The 17459-nt window shown below is 34.9% G+C and overlaps 1 protein-coding gene and 1 pseudogene across 3 annotated transcripts; one reads left to right on the top strand and one right to left on the bottom strand.

The window, feature by feature from the left end:
• The first annotated feature begins 1866 nt into the window (after positions 1-1866).
• LOC147298891 (E3 ubiquitin-protein ligase RZFP34-like) lies at positions 1867-5738 on the top strand (annotated as a pseudogene). Its single transcript, XR_015119826.1, has 11 exons — positions 1867-1880; positions 3336-3486; positions 3574-3633; positions 4152-4184; positions 4251-4328; positions 4523-4566; positions 4666-4706; positions 4830-4917; positions 5014-5105; positions 5348-5534; positions 5627-5738. The product of XR_015119826.1 is annotated as an E3 ubiquitin-protein ligase RZFP34-like (transcript).
• A 2271-nt stretch (positions 5739-8009) lies between these two features.
• Positions 8010-12305, bottom strand: LOC147298890 (UPSTREAM OF FLC protein (DUF966)). 2 transcript variants are annotated; one of them, XM_086245813.1, is made up of 7 exons: positions 12236-12305; positions 11654-12038; positions 11490-11559; positions 11262-11377; positions 10199-11081; positions 8341-8642; positions 8010-8227 (listed from the first exon to the last, which is right to left on the bottom strand). In XM_086245813.1, the coding sequence occupies exons 2-7, from the start codon at positions 11841-11843 to the stop codon at positions 8202-8204; spliced, it is 1587 nt and encodes a 528-aa protein (XP_086101939.1). In that variant the 5' UTR covers positions 11844-12038; positions 12236-12305; the 3' UTR covers positions 8010-8201. The 2 variants fall into 2 exon arrangements, with proteins under 2 accessions (XP_086101939.1, XP_086101944.1); XM_086245818.1 differs by lacking the exon at positions 8010-8227 and having other exon boundaries at positions 8336-8642; positions 11253-11377.
• Between the last annotated feature and the right edge of the window lie 5154 nt (positions 12306-17459).

Here is a 17459-nt window from a genome sequence, read left to right as displayed (position 1 = left end):
GTCATACACAATAATTTATCGTTTTAATCCTAGGTGTCTGTAAATTTTGAAATTGGGCTTAATCTATGAATTAAAAAATCAATGGGTTAGAGGCTTTAAAAAAAGAGTTTGAGGGATTAATATCCAATTAACCCATCTAATATATATGTTATTATGGCTTGGAAGTGAGAAAATGACTGAGCATACAAGATTTTCTCTTGAAATATTCAAGGGATAGATGTTTGTTGACTTGTAGAGCTTTCTTGCTTGCATCAGTCAATATGTCATGTTGGCACTAAATGACTGAAGGCATGACGCATGACGGCATCAACTTCTACTAAGAAACTAATCAAGCTTAATGCAATCTATTAATTAATTAATGTCATTGTTTATTGTCATTTTTAAATTTACACAAAAAATCAACAATGCATTGAGTTGTGCATGTGTTGCACAGCACAAGTTTGAAAGACACCTCATTAGGACAAACGTGGATGCATGCCGCAATCCACAATCTTGTTCTTTATTTGTTTGAAGCCTACATAAAATTCATGCATAGTCACAAGTTCACAACCCATATTTTTCTTGTTTTCTTGGTCTCTAGCTGTTGGATATAGAAACTTGTGATTTAGATTAGACCACCTAAGCTGCATAAATTGAATGAACGCAATCTTCTATTTCTTAATCCTAATTCTAAAAGGGAAAGTAAATTTTATTTTTCCGGCGAGGAAATTAGTGTTTTCGGAAAAATTTGCCTACCATATGATGTTAAGTTTCGGGATGAAACAGAATTGTTTGTTGGGAGTAAAAACGAAAAACAAAACTATTATTTTTTCAACAAAAAAAAATCTCCGATCACCAATTTGGAGGCCGGATATATACCTCATCGGCCACTCCAGTGGTTCTATGAAGGTCGGCAACTCTTTGAGAGAGAGAGAGAGAGAGAGAGAGAAAATGTGCATTGGAGTCCTATAATCTCGAGTAATTATTTTGTATAACCGTTATACTATCACATAGTATAACAAATTCATGTGTTATAATATATAAGTGAATGTTATTAAAAATATGCTCTACAAATATAAATATATCGTTCACCTATATTTTAACACATTAATTAGTTACACCACATAATCGACATTATAATAGTTGTACATAATAATTTTTCCACAATCCCGCCAATTGATTGAAAATAATAATCTTTTATTGTTTTGAGTTTAAATTTTTTTTAAACTTGTGTATTTTATTGTCTTGTAGTGGTGTATTAATATTCCACAAGTAAGTTGTGCCATTAAAGTCATAGGACCTAGTGCCTTGCAAGAGACCTAACAATTAACATATATTCATGTTTTTTTTTTTTTTGGGCTTACTCGCACCAATGATATTTGACAAATACATTTTTTTTCACTTTGTCACACAAAATTCTCTCACTTTGCCACCCGAACTTCACTTCATTTTTTGCAAAAATTTCTATTCCATCAACTCCATCTAGCTTGTCGTTAAAAGAGTTAACGTGGCGCCTCAGACTGACAATGTGCCAAATCGGCCCTACGCCAGCTTCTCCCGCCAAGCAACGTGGGGTTGAAAACCCTTCCCGGCTCCATTTCAGCCATTTTCCCTCCATTTTTCATTAGATAAAATTAATCCCTTTGTTCTCCTACATACCCTAAAATCTACCCTTTCACCCTCTGCTCATCTATTCCTCTTCCTGCAAAACTACATTTCCGCTATGAGCACCATGAGCCAGCAAAGTATGAGAAGCATGCAGCATGTGGTGAGTGAAAGGAGAGAACCCACCACCTTTCACAATAGCAGAGCATGGATTCTCCCCTTTCACTCACGACACGCTGCGTGCTGCTCATACTTTGGTGGGTCATAGTGCTTATGGCAGAAATGAAGCTTTGCAGGTAGAGGAATAGATGAGCAAAGGGTGAAAAGGCAAATTTTAGGGCATGTAGCAGAACAGAGGGGATTTTATCTAATAAAAAATGGAAGGGAAATGGCTGAAATGGAGCTTAATTACCTAAAAATATTGCATGCAACGAGTTATTTTTGGTAGGAAGCTAGACTAAGAGAACGTGGCTTTGGGCTTATTTAGAGTACTTGGGCATGGCTTCATATATAGTGCATATATGAATGTAATTGGAAGGCTTTAGAAATTCTAGAAGTGTTTGCTTATGAGCTTCTTGGTGTGCATGTTTAGTCTTAATGACATGTTTATTAATCCGTAATCGGAATTAATCAAAATAAGGAGTTGGATTCTGATTACGGATTACTCATGTGTTTACTAACCATATGGGAATAAAAACACAAGTGGGGCCCACATGATATCAGAAATTCAACTTCTTATTTCAGAGGAATTAGATTCTTGGATGTGGGTGGTATTCTGATTGCTCGAGAAACAACTCATCAGGAGTCTATTTTTTTTCTCATTATACCCTCACATTATTTCTATAATTTCAAGTTTGCCCATTCACTTTAACCCAACCTAATTTATTTAAAACAAGGGCATCTTAGTAATCAAATTGGTTTCAAATCCGATTCAAGTGAATTAGTAAACATCTTATATGAAATCAATATCATTTCTACTCTTATTCCAGATAGTTTAGTAAACAGCTTCAATGAGAATCCGAATTTTAACTCCTCCTCAATCTAATTCCTCATCAATTCAATTCATTCTAACCCGATTAAGGATTAGTAAACATGCCATAAGTGTTTGGTTTTTTCTGTGGCCTACTTGTTAGACATAAGCCTTTTTATGCCATCAAATTCTTGAGATTCGAGGCCTCGCGCACGACTTAGAAGGAATGCTGATGTTTATGGAGAACTAAAGTATCAATAATAGAGAAAATTATTACGTATAACTGTAATACCGTTACACAGTGTAATTAATCTACGTGTTATAATATGGGTGGACAACAAGTTTATACATGTAAGTATAGTATTAATAACATAAGTTTTTTTTTTCTAAGTCCATTTTTTAAATCTACTATTCATCTGACTCACCCGCTACATTGAACTACTGTAGCGGCCTACTTTTTTAAAAACCCGGTGCTACAGTAAAAGTGCTATACTGACGCTGTTACTGTAGCACGCTATAGTGTTTTTTTTTTAATTTCAGTGCCAATTGGTACATAAATTACTAAAAAAATTATAATTTAAGTATTTTTCATTCCATAAACATGTTAATAATAACCAACATATAACACAAAAAATCAAGAAGAGAGAGTTACATCCATAACTTAATTTTTTGCATTTTAATAGTAAATATAATTGTTGCTATAGAGCCGGCAATTTTGGGTTTGTCACGTTTTGATCTCCTTCTTCTTTTGATTGTGAATTTGGTTCTTCTGCTTCTACAGGTTTCTGATTCAAAATTTGACTCTTTTTTTTCTCTGTTTTTTATTTGGGTTTGTGGGGTTTAGGTGCTCACATTATAGAAGGAGATGCAGGATCAGAGCTCCCTGTTGTGATGAGGTTTTCGATTGCAGGCATTATCATAATGAAGCAAAGGTGCGTTTCTTTTATCTAATTTTCCATTGAAAGGAATTTTATATTCATAGCTGATGGATTTCTCTTTGATTAATCTGTTGCGAACAGGACTCCCTAGATGTTGATCCTCTTGACCAACATGATATTCCCCGTCATCAGGTTAAAAAGGTTGGCATGCATTCTAATTACATTGTTATTTGTGTTTTATGCTTTCAATTGTAATCAGATTAAAGGATATTGTTCCTTTTTGAATTTGAAATCTAATGGAATAAAAAACAACATAATTAGTAAGATGATTGCGGTCTCTTTTAAGAGAAATGCATTGCAATAGCATTGTTCTGCTTAGGTCTATGTGTGTGATATTCAATTTCAGTTTCTGCCTTACGCTCGTTCTTTGTTTCTCGAAAGTACTGTGCTTTATGGATAATCCTTTAGTTATTGGTAGTCAATCTCATAGACTTCGACTTCCCATTAGTCTTGAGGAAAATAAAATGACATGTAGAATAAAACTGGATAATATTTGACAGGTTGATTTTGTTTGAATGGGTGGTCCATATGGATAGTCTGGCAACATAACATGTTAGACTTTCTAGCAAGAAAACATTACCCTAGCCTCTATATGCTTTACTGTCTTTGTTTCCTTTCAATTTCGTCTCTAAGTTTACTCTGTTTTGTCTGACTTTCAGGTCATCTGCTCCCTATGCGGTACAGAACAAGATGTTAGTCCAATATCTAATTCCAAAACTTAAATACAGTTTAGAGTTATCATCTTTAAACTCTATCAGGTTCAGCAACATTGTGTTAGCTGTGGGGTTTGCATGGGAAAGTACTTTTGCTCAATATGCAAATTCTTTGACGATGATGTAAGTTTTTAAAATAATATTTTTAAAGTTGATGATGTAAGTTTCAAAGTAGTTTTTTGAAGTTCAGCTGAACATAACAAACCCCCACCCCAAGAAAAAAATGAAGTTTAATTCAAGTGCACTTTTTATTGTTTTCCATTCTGTGTCCTGGTTTGTATATAAGTTCTTACAAACAAATTTGTCACATCTTGCAGATTTTGAAGGATCAATTCCACTGTGATGAATGTGGAATATGCAGGTAAAGTTTCAATTTCATTTCATGTGTTCATGCGTAAAAGAATTTGAATACTCTTCTTCATTGTTCTTAATGTCATTCTTTTCTGGTATGCCTAAACAGAATTGGAGGCAAGGAAAATTTCTTCCATTGTAAGACATGTGGTAAGAGAGAAATAAGCTTATTCCCTAGTTGACATTTTCCCACTTCCTTTAATTTCTTTTCAATTCCCTTTTTGGCTTTTCCCCATTAACCGAGTTTTCGTATATCTTGCAATTTTACTTTAGGATGTTGCTACTCTAAGTCAGTGAAAGACTGAAAGATCATCGTTGTGTAGAAAGGGCAATGCACCACAACTGTCCAATTTTCTTTGAGGTAATCAAAGTATTAATATTGTTCTGACGTTCTCAAGTTACTTAGTAAAAAAATTATGATTCTCAATGTAATAAATTTTTCCAATGTGGACTGCAGTTTCTATTTGACTCGATGAAAGATATTAACGTCTTACATTGTGGACACACTTTACATTTGGAATGTCTGAAAGAGATGAGGAAGCATCATTGGTAAGCTTGATCAATGGTTCTCATTTGTTGTCACATGTGTAAAGCAGTGAAGCAATATTACCTACGTTAATGCAATGAGAAAAGCCTCCAGAATAATTTTGGACTTTATATTATTGCCTTTTTCAAAAAATTTGGATTACCTGTTTCCTTATTTTTCTTCTTTTGAAGAACCTGTTTGTTTTTCATCTATCCTTCAGCCAATCTTTAGCTACTGTGTACTTAGTTATTCCTACATTTTGCAGGTATTCATGCCCTGTTTGCTCAAAGTCCATCTACAAAACTATTCATATCTCCATGTGCTTATATTTTTCCAAAATGATTAGGAGCATACACCCAAGAACTTGTGGTTCAGATCCTAACAATTTTTTAACTAAAATTCTAATGTAGATTGCCTCAACTCCAATGCCTCATATGTACAGAGACAAAATGGTAAGTGCCAAAAGTAAGGTTTAAACCATTATGATTACTCAGTGCAGGCAACTAGTCATTTGTATCTCTAATTCAACTTTTGCAAACAACAGGTCTGGGTCCTCTGCAATGATTGTGGAGCCAGATGTGAAGTCAATTTTCATGTTGTGGCACACAAATGTGTCAACTGCGAGTCCTACAATACTAGACAGACACAAGGAGGTCCTGCTGCTACATCATGCTCCTCATCAACTGTGGCTGAGATGGTGAGATGACCACTGATTCACAAAGACTATAAAATGAACTAACCATTCTTTTCCAGGAGGAAACAGTTCTTGCTGAGAATTGTAACTCCAAAAATTTTGGCAACGATATGTTTGTAATACATTTGCAAGTAGGGATTCATCACAAGCTTTTTTTGCAGATGAGCTGAAGTTGGATTCCATTGTCTATACTGGATGCATTGACACACGCGATGTGTATGCAATGTGATGGACAATATGTAGTTACCATATAATCATTCATTTTTTAAATTTATTGTTAAATTTTTTTAAAAAGATTAATGTATAATTGATATTTTCTACAGCTTAATACTTATTTAAGGGCAGGCGCCTAGATTGAAGCCCAGGCCCTCTGAGTTTGTTGGGTTTGTCTCCCCATGTGTTATTTTGAATTGTTAGTAATCTGTTTGGGCTTTTGTTGGATCCTATGTTGTTAGGCCTTCGGTTGTGGCCCAGCATGAAAAGTGAACCTATCATATTTAAGAGTCAAATTTGCGTTCGCATGTAATAGGGGTAGGCATGGTATAGGATGAGTCGGTATTGACCTCAACCCGTTCCCAATACCAGAGTTTTAATTCGGTACGGGATGACCAATTTCATAAATGATACCATGTCAAACCTGAACCATATGGTTCGGGATGGTTCGGTACCAACTTCAGTACCATTTGCTCTCAACTTGAGGCTGGCCCAATATTGAAAATTAAAAAGAAAAATGAAACAACATTTACATTTTTCAAAATTCACAGCAAACTTCATAAATACAAAAGGATCAGTTCAATTTAACTGCAAACACGTTACATAATTATTATATAAATATAAAAAGAAAAAAGAAAAAAACAATCTTCACATATTTACTTGAAACAATGAAAGTCTCCTGAATTTCAAGCCTTGTGGAGAGGTTAACAGGCACGTAGTAAGCTTCATTCATTCACGGCCCAACAAGTTTTTCTTTTGGTCAGATGCAGCCCAATAACAAGTTTACAAACGTTGGGTAGGAGCTATTCTAATTGGGCTTAGGAGGCATACACGTCTGGCCCAGTATAAAAGTAAGAGATCCCAATTCTTGTACATAACAGTATTCAGAGAATCTATGAAAACAATTGGTCATGGTCAATCCTCCTCAGTCTTCTGTGCAATGCATTTATGAAAAGTTGGTGCACCAAAAAGATAACAAGTTCCTTCATCTGTCCTTTTACACATATTACATCATATTTACATGTCAATATGTCATGGGACTATAAAATCCAACATGTGCTGCCACATTGCATATAGGGACTAAGTTACACATTTAAAACTCTGGACATGACCACCAAGGCACCAAGTCATCAGTACCTCAACAGTCACTTTATTATAAATGCATTCATGGCCTATTTGTCTTTTAGCTTTTAAGTAAGCCCCCAAAGTTGGTGTATTTCAGTGACCAAACATTACTCTCAATCTTCAAGGCTTCCCTCTGCTCTGACAAAGCAAGATAAAAATAATCAGAGATGCACCAGTTCAAGGGAAAAGCCCCAAGACAGCTCATTTATTCGCACAGCTCCTTCTATCCCTCTACAACTAAAATTTGAGCAACACATTAAAGTCGTCTCACTCTCACGTCATTACAACTTGTTTTACAGCACATGCCCCATTGCCTCTAGCCACTTTGTCCTAAAAGAAGAGATCTAGATTCTAGACTATCTAGACAAACCAACTAGATAACCAAGAAATAACAATTTAGAAATCTGCTACTCCCAATAGACCACTCTATTTTTTAACATACTAGGCGACAAGGAGCAATGACATGATTATTATATATGACATGCAACAAGCAAAAAAGTGAAGCTCTCTCACTTCTAAATAGTAAATACTATCACCAAACTCCAAAGTAAGTTGCTTTGACCTTTTGAGAGACATTTTTGCTTTGAGAAATGAGAGTCAAAAGTGCCTTTTGGCTTTGAGAGTCAAACCACTTTACAACAGGCCAGGGCATGGGAATGAGAATCCTATGAGATGCTGAGTTTTCCCAATATGAAAGTCTATGCGCTGCAAGAGGAACTGTTTTGAAACAAAAGCAGGCTGCAGCACAGTAAAAGGAAGAAGATAATGTAAAAAATTAAAAATCCACTGCAGTTACAGAAAAGGTATAACCCATTTGAGCAACCTGACCCAAAAATCCAACTCCATAACTCAGGAGTAGGTCCACCTGGACCACACCTAACCTACCAACCCCCTCTGCAAATAAGTGACTTGCACCTTTCTTTTTACTTTTCAGATATACAAAAAAAATTTCATTTTGCCTCACCCGCCAACATGTTTACATCATTTGAAATTCAAACGACCTGAAATAACCACCCATTACTGTATCCTAGCAATGGTGTCTACTAGCTGCCAACTGTGGCTGTATCACAAGGTGCTCTGGACTGGATTATAACCCGAGCTCCTGAAGCAAGCCTGCTAGGAGGAAAATAAACAAAATGTTAAATGTCAACCAACCATTGACAAGAAAAACAGGAGGATAGTAATAAATATGACCGATGTGAAAATGGGAGGAGTCAACACTCAACTTTCTTCAATTTTGATCACTTTCTCCTTCTCTTCTCTAAAAGAATCCAACCTTTTTGATTGTTTTTTAGCAGAGGAAGGCTCTGTGATTCTTTTACTAGATCCATTGGATACACTGGGGGTATTGATTCGTGCACCATCGACTCCATCTGAGGAGTTCCTTGGTTTATCAGAAATAGGGGATCTCATAGATTCACTTCGTGGTTGCTTGTTCAATGAAGCCTTGATTGATCTTAGGATGCATTTTGAACGTCCTGAGGTCGACTCCTCTTTTTCCTCTACTGAATCCGGCTTCTTACAACTCCTGCAAGTTGATAAGTTTAGCATTCAAATTTTGAAGCATAAATAGTTGCAAATGCTGGTATCAGAAACATAGATAGTTGGCATTTTGACCACCTGGTTCCAACCAGATGCAAATAAATCTCAATCAACAAATTAAACCAGAGGATAATCCTTTCTTAAGAGTACCCACATAATTCTTCATAGCAAGAACCCCAAAATACTCGACTAAGTTATCCCAATCGCGGGAAACTCCCAAAGACGCAATTAGATGGACCTAGGACCTGTAGCCCCTTGAATTTGTTTCATTGGCATTCAAAATGAATCTGGTTCTCTTATAAAAAAGAAAAGAAATGAATATGATTTAATTTTAACATAATTTTATATTTCACAGTAAAATCATGATATGCTAGCATCTGATCTAACACGATTAGATTTTATGGTTTGTTAATTTATTTTTTTTGTTCACATTCATCACAAAGATCACTAACAAAATAAATCATGCATACAATACAAGAGACCACAATATTTAATGTGACTCAGCAGAATCATGATTATATCCATAGACAAGGGAAAAGAAATCCATTAAAACATAGAGAATTATATAAGTAACAAGAGTACTACACCCAATCCAAGACTCTATAACTCAAGCCTTGAAATCATCCAAGTTTCAACTTTCAATACTCATTGGCATTGCGCAGCTGTTTCTCTACTCTCCCTTACATTATGTTATCAACACAGTAAGACAACCATCTCATAGTTGTCATAATTATTAGTTGACCACATTTATCCTTTTATGACAAAGAATAAAAATCCTTTCTACTAAAGTAAACCGAAGCAAGTAATTAACTACATACAAACTCAACAATATTGACAAAACCAAATCATGAATTGGAGACATGATATCCAATATAATTTAACATCATTTGTAACTTATTCTTTTTCTGATAAGACATTTCTAACTTTTCATATATTACTTTCGGGTACTTTTCTAGCAGGTTTGTCACTTCAAGTCTTCCAACTGTTTGAACTGATCTAACATGGATGTTGTTCACAAGCCTAATTGAACTGATCAGACTACGCTTGCTAATAAACCAAACTTTTGACTTCAAAACGAGCTTGCAGTCAGCAAGAATCAAAAAACATCCAAGTGAGACAAGCCCAAGCAGTTCAGAACTTCAGACACAATTTGGAATGTTTAAAGGCCCTAGACTCGTGTATCTTAGGAAGGATGATTCGTCTTAAAGCATCATTATTCTCTAACTGATTAATGTGATTTAAGAATTCAGAAACATCTTAATTCTTTAAGGTAGTTAAGAAAATTCAAAACTCTGGTAGAATCCCAGGCTTTCACCATCTAGCGAAACTAGAAATGTAAAAATTTAAACAGCCCTGAACTTCATATTTTCATCATACTAGGTATGTTATTGACCAAATTTGGTTCGACTTTACAATTAAGTGTTAGCAAATTACCACAAATACTTGTATCATGAATCACTCATAACTGAGTAGCAGAAATTTGGAGATAAAAACATAAGGTGTCCAAAACAATTGAAAGACAAGTTTAGGAACTATGCTAACCTGTCAGCATTGTATGAAGATGATCGTTTTAGAGCTGTATGTTCAACATCCTCCTTGAGCACTTTAGTCTCAACCAAGCTCCCACTGAAATATTCTTTATCTTCCCGTCTCAAACCTATTAGCCTTGGATTCTCTGATAGGCAGTCTAGCTCGCCTACCATAATTGAAGTGGAGAATAATGGGGAAGGAAATTTGGAATGGGAAAATCTGGGCTTGTAGGTTGGAATAAAACCAAAACTGTGATCCTTCACTGATACTGACCCACATGAGATGAGTTGCATAAGTACATTAGTAGCCTTGAGCCTTTCATTGTTTGGCATTCGAAGTTCCTCCTCTTCAAGAATTCTAAAACTATTAATTTTACTAGCATCAGCTCTAATAAGTGACTCCAAAGTTTCGGTCTTCCCACCCGATGAAGATGCGCTAGAGGAAGATGGAGGAGGGGAAACTGAATCACTGCAAATCTCAGAGTTCTCTTTCGCACATGGTACTTGGTTTTGATAATAACTACAATCAGGTTCTACTGCCCCATCATCAGTGGAAACACCTCTTGTACATGTTTCTCGGGCTTGAGGTTTGTTCACATTTTCTTCAGTCTGCGTAGAAGCATCAGCTAAGCCATCACTCTTGTACACCTTGTACTCTGTCAAGCTCAGAGAACCACCCCAAGAAGAAACCTTTCCAACTCCAGCCTCTGGAGACACACTGGAAGAGCCTGCTGGACGTTGAACTGGAGGAGAGAGCTCATCTTCTTGAGAATTCCTTGTTTCCTTTCCATTCAAACTCGAAGACGATGAAGAATCTTCTTGGCTTCTAGAAGATGATGGTTCTGGTAATTGCTTCAAGTTCTGGATTTTTATGCTTGCCACGGGGCTGAAATGATCTGGATAGAAAAAGTAATTAGATTTAGGGTCTCGAATTTCTCATCCATGGAATGGTAAATATTGGTTAATAAGTCCTCCATTTCTATTTTCTGGGGTGCAAATAAATGGAAAGTTTGAAATCGAGAACTTCATTTTCTAGCAACCAAACAATGAGAAAATGAATCATGTACCGGTTTTACCAGAATCTGATTCTTCAAAGAGCTCAGAACCTTTGAGGACGTACTCGTTTCCATGGGCTGGAATAATCACATCATCTTCACAGAGATCATGCCAAACAAACCCATTCTTATAGCTTCTGCATTCATTCAATCAACCAAAGTATTTAAGCAACAAACCTCACATTCAAAAACTGTCTAAAAAACTCCAATTCCAAAAATTTGGGGTAAACAAAAGGACAAGAATCTCACCTCTTAGAAGACCATGAATACATGGAAGCCATGCCTCTGCCTCTCAGAACATTAAGCCTATTAATCACATCTGTACCAAACAAAAATTAAAAAAAATCTTTGAAATTAAGAAAAACAAAATGCCCACTTAAATAAATAAAAAATCAGCATTATTATTTGATTACCTCTGAGGTAGAGACCCTGAGGAGAGGTCACAGTAACCTCCATGAAATGGGGATGTTCAAGCTGGCGATTTCGACAGAGGTAGTAAACCACAGGCACTTTGCGACTCTGATTGTACTTGGGTGACTTCTCTGTCCAAACTTTAGCCCTCTCAGGACTCACTTGCCGGTACTTCTTCATCCTACCATCCATCTCTCCCTTCGTTTTGAGCTCACTTCCACTGTTTTCTGAGAAGTTGAGAGCTTTTTGGGTTCTGGGTTCTCACGCAAACCCTAGTAAACGAAGTTTGTGAGCTTCGGTGGTGGCTTTTGCTGCTCAGATTAGCGTGAAATACCGCAGATGATTTGTGGGTTTTTCCAATGCTGGAGTAGATCGGAGTCTGAGAGACTTTGAACGTTTGGAACCAATCAAAAATTTGAACTTGTTAAAGAGAAAAACAAAGAGAAGCTGATGAAGAATGGAGGAAGTGGACGCTTGCATTTAATTCCATTACAGAGTGGCACACTGTGCACTGTGTAAGTATTTATATGCATGTACTACTGTGTATCTATATGTGTCGAGAGCTTCAGAAAACCGAAATTTACCTTAGAAAAAGAGTGTGGCTGCTTCAATGGGACTCCTCCTCTGCTTTGCTTTGCTGCTTTTCGATTCTTTTGCTTTGGCTCTTCCTTTGTTTCTATTAGTGTTGTACTGTTTGATTTGATTTTTACCTCATGTGAAAAGCCACGGATCAGACTTGAGAGTGATGGGTTTTCAGTTGATAATGTTTATGGTCTTTTATTAAGTTATTATATGCACATGGACTCAAGAATCGTTAACCAATAACCATAATGGACCATGATGGTCTGAATCACTGTTCATTAATTAAATTGCAATTATTCATGCCTTATCTTCCTCTCAAAATATTAAGCAACAGTTTTTTAGCACAAGTAAGTCTTTATTCATTAAAAATAGTATTGTCTTCTTAGTTCTTAGACATTTATTTGATTGTGAATCTTAACCATTAATTATACAACAAATAATTGATTCGTTTACTTTGATGATGGCCTTAGAAAAAAAACTCATTTAAAATGTTTGACGTTAAAAAGTCTTTTTAACGTACTTTTTTAAGTATGATAAGTCGGCCTATGTTTTAAGGTAAACGGTGTATTTATGTAGTATCAAGGTTGAAAGTGTTGAACATTAACTTACAAAATTAGAGTGAATATGTTTCTAAATGATTATACTTTTTTTATGTTGTTTTATTTATTTTTATATGTATATATAACAAAAAAAGCATTTATATAAATATTATTTTTATATTCATTTATGATGAAAATTATAATGCGTGATTCAGCTTTGCGGTTCAATAATATGACATCTTACATATAAAAGTTTAGATTTTTCTTTTTAGACTATCCTATGGTATTACTAACTTTTTACTTAAGTAATCTCACAAATCTTACATAATACTCTTATTTTATACCTTCTTTTTATTTTAATCTACCAATTTGTTTTGTGAAATATTTGTTAAAATAACCTTGCACAAGAAAATATCATGGTTCCATTATATGCACTAAGGCAGAAAAAGACATAATCATAATATTTTTTTTGTTTTAAAATAACCTGTGGGGCTAATAATTTGGGTCACAAGTCCAAATGAGGTTCATGTACAAAATAAAAAATAAAAAAAATAGTCCACTTTTAAGTGCTCAGATATCATTTTCGCCGAGTAAAGCATTGGAACACTTTATTTCTTTAGTAACATTGTCATACTTACATTTAAATAATAATATAAAGAACCAACAATAAAAATAAAAAACGTTCAACTTAAAATTATACATGATGGAAAGAAGTTTAAAACTTGAGTTTTTTGTCATTACAAAGTTTAGAAGAGACTAATTAAGATTTTACTGTAATATTTATAAATATTCTTAAATTAAATTAATTAATGCTTGTCTTTAATGGTCCAATCCGTGAAATAGAGAATTGAAAATTCCTTTGACAATTGACATAGCATGGAGTAGCTTGTCAACTAGGGCATTACCATGTCATACATTTGAATTGGGACCATGTATTAAATGTTTGGATGCTTCAATTTATATCCAGTTCTTATCACATTTATATTTAAGAAAAAATGTAAAATGTGAGGACTTATCTCAGAATTCCAACTTCCAACCTCTTGTTTCCCTTAATCTTCTTTGTAACAAAGAAAGATTCAAAATACTCTTCAATAGTGCATTAAATACTCTTAAAAACAAAAGAGAATAATATTTTTATTATTCCTTTATAATTGTATACGTGCTTGATGAGCTGTAGTTTTGAATAAAGAAAGTGATTGAAGAAAAGGAATTACTATGGCTAAAAAAAATAGATTGAAGAGAATTATGGTCATGGACAGCCACTGCTGCTTTAAATGGATGGCTTGGTAGTTGAGTTCGAAGCCTATTTTTTGGGCTAGAATACTACCTATCGGAAAATGACCATCAAGAAGAAAATTAGGGATTGATATTATTTTGGTTCTCAAATTATTATACTTATATCAGTTTAATTTTTAAATTTATAATTTAAAAAATTAAGGATCTTGACTTTTTCAATTTTGTTAATTGAGATTATTTGTCAATTTACATATTTTTTATCCAAATTTAGTGAGAAATGAAGGAGGAAAAAATATATATGAGGAAAAAAGAGTAAGATCTAAATAGAATGGATCATTTTGCCCTAAAAAAGGACCCTACGTGATTGGCACATGGTGCTATATGCAAACAGAAATTTGGATGAAAAATGTGTAAATTGACGAAATACTTTCAATTGACAAAATTGAAAAAGTCAAGATCAATTTTTCAAATTAGAAGTTTGGAGACTAAACTGATACAAATGTAATAATCTGAGAACCAAAATGACATTAATCCCAAAAAATTATGTTATTTAGACAACAAAATGAATACCTTTATTTGGAGTTTCCACTAGTGATTTAGCTACTTCACCTTTTTCTTAAACATGTAATCTATTTCTACAACATCTTGATTGATTTGAATGGAATAATTACTACATAGACAGATAGACTTAAATGTTGACATATTGTTGGCCTACACTTTTATATTAACATTGAAGCATCACAAATTAGGGAAGACCCCCTTTCATTCTCTATATAAGGGGCCCTCCCGGCCCCCATCTTGCAGATGTGTCACTCACTTTATGGCTGTTTTACCTTCGGCCAAGAAATTGCAAATTGTAACTCTTTTATCAATGAAAATACCAAACTACAATTTTTGATTTTATAAAATCAATTGGAAAAGAGGTTATAATTTACAATTTCTTGGCCCAAGTGCAGTAGCGATCGATAAAGTGAGTGGGGATCTTTTGTACCTTGGAGGAGGGATAAAGTGTAGACCAACAATATGGTAGTAGCAGTAAATGAGATTGAATTTTCAGATTCCTTTAAGCACCAACCTGAGTGAAATTTGCTGCATTAAGCCACTAAACCTAAGCACATGCAATTAACCGTTTGACATTAGTAGGTAATAGTTCCCTGAGCACATCCAACAGTGTTAATTGTGTCTTAGGTCCAATCAACTATAGCAAGACAGTGACAAAACATCTAAATTAGCAGTGCCTACATTTGTACCTCCTATTTACTCCAATCACTTCCACCAAGAATGCTTAACCTCATATTGTTGAGCAACTCCTGATCAAAGTATTCCCTCTTCATCAAACCCAATTCTCAATGGAGAATCATAATACACCAAATCCTCACTTAGAACTGCAGAATTTTCTCTTAATCAATCTCACAAAGAAGAGCAATAGCTCTAATCGGGTTTACTTGCATCTACACTTATTTAGGCCTCTAAAAGTCTTATTTATAATGTATAGGTACAAGTTGGGTGAAGTAGAAAGCAAGAAATTGTACAAAGCTCCTATTTATTATTTGCTGATGATTCCTTATTTTCTTCAAAGCTAACCACAACAATTGTACAAAGTTGATGCAGTCGCTTAATCAATAGTGTCAAGCCACCTACTACCTAGCTAGCTGACGTTGGGAACTTGGGATGGTAGAAAGTACTGGGTGTTCAAGTTTACTAGAAGTACACACTCCTTTTTCTCCTCGATTAATTTTATTCAAAATAGAAGTACTGCATCTTCAAGTTTACAATAGCTGAGCGCAGTTGATCAATTGGATTATCATTCTACGAAATTAAAAAGCATAGAGAGACGATGCGGAATTATGCTAGGAAGTTTCCTAGTGGAGACGTAGAAGCTCGCTAGCAGATGTTAGAGTCACAATTTGGTCTTAATTAGTTTGGAGGAAAAAGTGTTGAAATCACGCTCCTTATCTCCACCTTTTGTCACAAAGAACGATAAATAATATGTAACATCATTTTTTTTTGTTGGTATTGTTGTTAATTTTATGAGTTTATTCTAGTCTTTGGTTGTTAGGCCAGTGTTGAATCCAAAAATTCTTCAAAAAAGAATTTAGTCAACAATAAATGAATTGAAGCTTGAACATTGAAGTGGAGCGAAACTGCCAAATTAATTTTTCACTTACCTTGCCAAAATGTTCTCTTTCTCGAGGGATTGTGCTGCAAAAAACTCTCTAATGCCTAAGTGCGATGGGGGACGGGTGTGGTGGTGGGCCGGTGCAGAAGGTCAGTGATAGGGAGGGGAAGGTAGTGGGTCAGGAGGGGCTGTGGTGAGGGTGGGGTGGCCAAAGAGAGTGAAGAGAGAAAGAATTGAGAAAGAAAAGAGAGAAGAGGGGCGGGGTGAGGCTGGGGCTGAGGGGGAGAGGGTGGCTGCAGGAGGGGGAGGGTTGCCGGGGCTGGGTGGGGGAAGGAGGGAGAGAGAGAGATGAAGGAGGAGAGAGGAAAAGGAAATCAAATTTTTTTAAGTTTTGTAATTTTTTATTATTTTGTTTTCCACATGGCACTCCACGTCATTAAAAAATCCAGTCAGCAAAGACACGTAATCATTTAACGGAAAATTGGACGGAAACACTAACGTTGCATGATTTATGAAAGCTGGTGGACGCGCTTGAAAGATTTTTTTTGTTTGTGGACCATATTGAAATCACCCCTATAGTTCGTAAGGGTAAATTGTAATTGAGCCAAGATTAAATGGTCAATAGTTCAAGTGTTTATTTTGTTGACCATTGAATTTTTGTAAGTAAATGATTTTCGATTTACCTAATTTTTTGAAATGATGATATTTTAATAGATACCTAAAAGATAGACGGTTCAGATCGTTGAAATCCTATATGAAATAGGTCTCATTGAAAACTTGTGCAAAAAATGATGTGCCATGGATCCACCCCCTTCAAATAAATATGTACACTTTGTATAAATAAAGCCTACTTTATTTATTTATTTTTTGAAAAATTAGAGTTTAGTTCTTCTAACATTTCTTATTTGGAAAAAAAAAAACCTTATATTTTTTTTTTTCCAAATAAAACTCTTTGACCATTGCCTTGTCAAATAAATATGTCATTATTTTTTTATTTTTTTAGGGTTTAAGGTATGAGTTCATCTAAGATCTTCCTAGGATATAGAATAAAGTTTGTGTAGGCTACATGTTAGGTTTTAACTCTGGAGCCCAAAATCTCATAGTTAAAACTTAATATAAAACCGACAAACCAAGGCTTGAGAAAGAAGTAAAAATGCACTGCCGAATACTTGAAAATGGCCGCCTAGCACTCGGCGTCTTGTAGTGTGAAAAAAATAGAAACTAATGGACCAATAATATGTAACCATTTCATGGTTACAATATTATTGGACTTTAGTTAGACTTTTAAAAGTCATAAGGCTTTAATTAGTAAATTGTAAAATTAAAGGACCT

This window comes from Dryas octopetala, chromosome 1 (assembly GCF_963921425.1).
Source record: "Dryas octopetala chromosome 1, drDryOcto1.1, whole genome shotgun sequence".
In the NCBI taxonomy this organism is placed as follows: domain Eukaryota; kingdom Viridiplantae; phylum Streptophyta; class Magnoliopsida; order Rosales; family Rosaceae; genus Dryas; species Dryas octopetala.
This window is presented reverse-complemented; position numbering and strand designations above follow the sequence as displayed.